Source organism: Cebus imitator, unplaced genomic scaffold (assembly GCF_001604975.1).
Source record: "Cebus imitator isolate Cc_AM_T3 unplaced genomic scaffold, Cebus_imitator-1.0 Scaffold224, whole genome shotgun sequence".
Taxonomy (NCBI): Eukaryota; Metazoa; Chordata; class Mammalia; order Primates; family Cebidae; genus Cebus; species Cebus imitator.
Window position 1 is genome coordinate 3,565,239 of NW_016107539.1, and position 5,841 is coordinate 3,571,079.

A 5,841-nucleotide genomic window follows, 5' to 3' on the forward strand; every position below is an offset into this window, starting at 1 on the left:
TACCTATTTGTCCCTTCTTTTGTCAATACCACACTGTCTTCATCATTGTGGCTTTATAGGAAGTCTGGAGGCCGGGCACAGTGGCTCACGCCTGTAATCCCAACACTTTGGGAGTCTGAGATGGGCAGATCACTTGAGGTTAGGAGTTCAATACCAGCCTGGCCAACAGAGCAAAACCTTGTCTCTACTTTAAAAAATACAAAAAAAAAAAAAAAAAAAATAGCTGGGTGTGGTGGCACACGCCTGTAATCCTAGTTACTGGGGAGGCTGAGGCAGGAGAATATCTTGAACTCAGGATGCAGAGGTCGCAGTGAGCCGAGATCACGCCACTGCACTACCAGCCTGGGTGACAGAACCAAACTCTGTCTCAAAAAAAAAAAAAAAAAAAAAAGTCTGGAATTCAGGTAGTCTGCGTTCTTCCATTTTTCTTCTCCTTAAGTATTATGTTAGCTAGTCTGGATCTTTTGCCTCTGCATGTAAACTTTAGAATTAATTTCTTGATATCCATAAAATAAATTGCTGGGATTTTTATTGGAATTGCATTAAATCTATAGATCAAGTTGGAAAGATGCAAATTTTGACAGTCCTGAATCTTCCTATCCATGAACTTAAAATATCTCTCCATTTATGTAGTTCTTCTTTGATTTGTTTCATCAGAGGTTGTAGTTTCCCTCATATACATCTTGTATGTATTTCATTGGATTTATATCTAGGTTACATAAACAGGACCTTTATTATGGGTTTAATATATACTGAATTTTCTAGGAATGCAAGAATCATATAAATTTAGGGAAGATTCTATTCGATTTTGTTTTGAACTTTACTGGAAGTCGTTCACTATTTCAGAAGTTGACATAATAGCAATGCTGCTGATGGCATTTAAGTGGAGACTGTGACCTGCCCCTGCATCAGACCAGTCTGCATTTGTTATCACAGTCATGGTGATTGCCCATATGGATGCAAGCAACGGACGACTTCATCATGCCTTCAGTGTTGGCGTGCTGTATATACATCTTACTGTGTATTACTTTCCTTTCACTTCTTGTTTACATAAGGCATTAGTTGTATTTTGATTACAAATATAGACAGGTTATAGTAACTATGACTTCCATATCAGGATAATAAAAAGTGCATTACAAACTATTTGTTACAAAAGTCGGGGCTGGGTGTGAACAGGAAGCAAAATCTATCCTGGTTCAATTATAGCTTTAGAAGTATGTAGCATCCTGAGTTCTGATACAAGTTAGAGATGAGAAACAGCATTGCTACAAAATGTAGACAATTACAGTTAAAATTTTAAGAAATAAGACCTGGTGTTCAAGAGATCAGCAGGGTAACTAAAGTTAATACTAATCTACTGTACATTTCAAAAGAGCTAGATGAGAGTAATTCAAATGCTACCCGCATAAAGGTAAATATGTAAGGTGATGGATATCCCAATTACACTGACTTGGTTATAGGAATATATCAAATTACTACATATACCCTGACAATATTTACATCTATTATGCATCAATAAAAAATTTTTTTAAAGAATCAAAAAAAGGAAAGAAATACAGATATTACAAGTGAGGACAATGTGCATTATAGGACTATAGTTTCTTTTCAAATTAAATCTACCCATTTCTGTGCCTACTGGCTGGCTTACTGCCAGCAGGGGTGTAATCCAAAATAACAGGTGATATCTGAAGAAAAAACGTGAAGTTGGAGTTGCGTTCTTTTCCCTAGTATACTGATTCTGACATACTAGTGTACAGAATAAACTGGAATGTTTAATAAAACTAAAATTCCTGGGCCCTCCATCCTGAGAGTCTGGTTCAGTAGGTCTGGGGCACTGGTCAGCAAGCTGGATTAAAAACAGGAGTCACACCGAACTCCGATATAGCTCTTGTGTATGGCGGTGTTTCTCATAACCTAATGTGCATACAAGTCTCCTGGAGACCTTGCTAAAATGCATATTCTGATTCAACAGGCCTGGGACAGGACATGGCCTAGGATTCTGCCTTTTTTTTTTTTTTTTGACAGGATCTCACTCTCTCCCAGGCTGAGGTGCAGTGCCACTACCATAGCTCACTGTAACCTCAAACTCCCAGGCTCAAGCAATGCTCACACCTTAGCCTCCCGAGCAACTGAGACTACAGGTACGTGCCACCATGCCCTATTAACTTTTTCAAATTTTTTTTGTAGAGACAAGGTCTTTCCATATTGCCAACTCCTGGCCTCAAGCGACCCTCCCACCACAGCAACTCAAAGCATTGGGATTACAGGTGTAAGCCACGGTGCCCAGTCTGGATTCTGCATTTCTAACAAGTCCCAAGGTGATGCCAATGCTGGAGATCTATGGACCACACTTGGAGTAGCACACTGTTGCCTGTTTTGGGACAAAACTATTCTGATGCATGCAAAAAGGGCAGGTGGAGAACTTACCTTCAACACTGATATACCTTTCTCTATAAGGAGGAGATGGGCATTACCATAATCAAACTGGGTTTTTACCGACATTCCTGTCCCAAATGTAGATCAAAAGGCTGAAATCCAGTGAAACTCAGTGACTAACCCTGGGATCACCATATTGGCTTCACCACAAATTCTGGGAGTTTTAAATCATACTGTACTGGGGGGATATGCTAACACTAAACCAACTGTTCATCTGGATCTTGGCTGCAATTTTAAGGACTTAATTAGAAAGTCCTAATTCCTAAGTGCCGGCACTACTTGCATAGAGGCTGAAGCATCTCCTTTGCATGGGAAGAGAATCTATCTAAACCTGTATGTCTGGAAAGAATCCAGATGTGGTACTACGGGCATGGGGCTAGCTTCAGATAGCTCAGATCCAAGAAGACTGTAGAATTACAGCAAGGGCTTTAAGAACCTATAGACAATGTTTTTCTATATATGTACTACTATTTTTAGAAGGTATATGGACATTATTAAAATAAATTTTTAAAACACCTTTAGTGTAAACACATTTGGGTTAAAGGATATTGTATATTCTCTAATTTAATAAAGATTTAAAAACAATCACATATCACTTGGGGTCTTTACGATATTTTAACATTAAAAAGGGTCCTTGTCTTCCAGAACATATGCTAGAAGTGGCTTGTCAAAGGAAAATTCAAGCTCTCTGGCATTTCAGAGAATAAATAATATATATGTCATTATTAAATATGTATGTTTAACAAAAAATTATGCTCAAGTTTGAAATGACTGCATTTCTCATTTTATAAATCAAGAAAGAAAATACCGCAGAATTCAACCTCAAATGTTTTAATAGTACGACCTTATTGACTGTGTACAGGATTCTTTAAAGAGACCACCTGGCTGGGTGCTCAACCACATTGGCTGACCCAAAAGACATCAAAACCAAGAGCTGCTTGAGGGGCACTAAAAGTTGACGGTCTTGGCCGGCTTCGCATCCTCAATTTCAGCAGTCAGCCAGCGGTAAGCGCGATGTATCCGCAGCACCTCAATGGCCTTGAGTTCCAGTGGTGTTGGCTGAATACCGAGGTCTTTTAAGCCGGGCAGCTTAGGAAATTTCATGTCTGTGATGTGAATCTTTGAATAAACAAAGGACCGTAGACAATGCTGAAAACTGGCCGAGAACAAAGTGCTATCCTGGCATGCATTTAAACATTCAAGCGGGCATGAGTCCTATTATTGAGACTTAATTGCTTTCAAAGAATATGGGGCAATTTTCGATTCATGCAAATCACTATAAAAGCAGAACACAGAATGAGGGCTTAAGACAAAAAAAGGGCAAGATCACCAAGTTTCAGATCGAGGTCCCCAGTGGTAGTCACGAGCACAGGATGTTGGCACTACTACATGTTGTACATTCTATATACAGATTTCCACAGAAATAAATCTAGGGCAGGGAAGCGCAAGTCATCACACTTGCCAGGGGAGGCTTAACAGGAGGGTTTAGGAATAAAATCAGGCCTAAAGCAGAGCCAGTCCATTCCTGAGCTCTCTCATGTCCCTATTTTCTAAGCATGGGCATTCTGACTCAGTTTTAACTTTGAATTTAGGAGATAACAGCATTTGTTCCTCGCCCATTAAAAACAAAAACCAATGACCTCTTTTTGCTCCAGCTATACTCAACCTGGGTTGACTAATGTTCAGTGCAGAGCGAGAAAACTAAACCCATCTTGTTTTTAGGGAAAGGCAATGAACTGTAAAGTTTGCAAAGATCTCAGATTATTCAAAAGCACATAATGGAATCCATCTGCACCTAGAGCAGCATCAATCCCTCATCCTACCCACCTGAAAGTCTGCAATTCTTTCACCAGAGTGCTGTAAGCTAGCTGGCAAACCAAATTCAAAACCCACTCTTGCCACTGTATCAGCATATTCTCAATTATAAATGTAAGAGACACTTTGGTGTAAGATAAACTGAAGTGTCTGGCCACCAGTTATCCTGACTGATATTTCATAAACACAGAAGGGACATCACAGAAATGGCCTCGGCTCTCCAGACGCAGCCAGTATGAGAGCTGCTGACTTCCACATGTTCCCTAAGCACTGTTTTCTCATATTCTCTACACATGAGCTTTTAGGTAGCATTCAGGGGACAATCTAGCTGCTTCTTGTCAATATATGGTCCATAGGTCTTCAAAGGTAGATACGGTATAGTATTGGGTATAGTACTGGGTATAGTATTATTATTTTATTTTGCATCCTCCCTAGCAGCAAATGCACAGGAACATGACATGAGGTCTGAGAACTGACTACTGCATTTGGCAGCACGGAGACTGTGGGTGCCTTGAAAAGAGGTTTAGGGGAGAAATAGGAATAAAAGCCTGGTTGGAATAGGTTAAGGAAAGGATGAAAAAACTGGCAACAGTTTCGTCAGGATGTGAGGAGGTGTTACGACATGAAGGCACACAACAGCAAAGTAGCTGGAAGAGTGATGGGAGGAAGAGAGGCTTTGGCAGGGGAGCTATTAGGCATTTTTGTGTGTTGATGGGAATGATCCAGCAGAGAAAGAAACATTGATAATGACGGGCAGGTATGGAGGAGCCGCCCCCTGGAGTAGGGCAGCTGGATGAGTTTCAGTGCTAGCAGAGGGGTTGACCACAAACAGCAAGAACAGCAAACAGACAAGAGCAGGGAAACAAGCAAGCAGGCAGACCAAAATAAGTCTGACTTCTTGTCTGCCCAGGCAGATGCTTTCCACACATACACTCACCCGCTCCACCTTATCCCTCGTTGTCCAGGGCTCAAATGGACTTATTTCAAATATTCTTGCTATCCCTCTGGAAAAAGAAAGATATATAGCACATGTGATAAGCATCTCTCTACCCAAGATTTAAGCTAGCCTATAAGAACCACAGGAAGACAGACTGCTGTAGAACAGTCTGAATTGTGGTTTTTGGTTGGTTGGTTGGTTTTTAAGAAAATAACCAACATCCTGGCACCTTGACCTGTGAGGCTACCTCTGCTTTTCAGGCCGTCTCCTCTCAGGCCAACCCAGTTGGCTGCTGTAACTGCTAGCACACCTTGTTCTCCTCCAAAGAAACAACAGATCTTAAACTTAAAATGAAATAAAACCAAGAAACAACAAAGCAAACAGAGAAACTCCAATATTCAACCAAACTGTGAAATTCAATCTAATCTAAACTTCATATATTCAAATATGCTGCCTTTACAGACACAGGGCAAGCTAAGTGGTGTGTAAAATATAAAATGTCATCCCTAAAAGCTGGGGCCCTTGCGGGAAAAAAAAATCCCAAAGCAAGGAGAAACCAAAAATCTATGGTTCAAATCAGGATGACAATATAAACCCAGGACAAGAAAGGCCACCTATCTTGATTACTACCATCTCTTCACTGCTAATGAAAA

General features: G+C 40.4%; 1 protein-coding gene across 1 annotated transcript; it reads right to left on the reverse strand.

Annotated features, from left to right (window-relative positions):
• Window positions 1-2,979: 2,979 nt before the first annotated feature.
• Window positions 2,980-5,554, reverse strand: LOC108281354 (NADH dehydrogenase [ubiquinone] 1 alpha subcomplex subunit 9, mitochondrial-like). The gene is made up of 2 exons (XM_017496903.2): window positions 5,189-5,554; window positions 2,980-3,555 (listed from the first exon to the last, which is right to left on the reverse strand). Exons 1-2 carry the CDS (start codon window positions 5,291-5,293, stop codon window positions 3,385-3,387), a joined length of 276 nt encoding a protein of 91 aa, XP_017352392.1. The 5' UTR covers window positions 5,294-5,554; the 3' UTR covers window positions 2,980-3,384.
• Window positions 5,555-5,841: the final 287 nt, after the last annotated feature.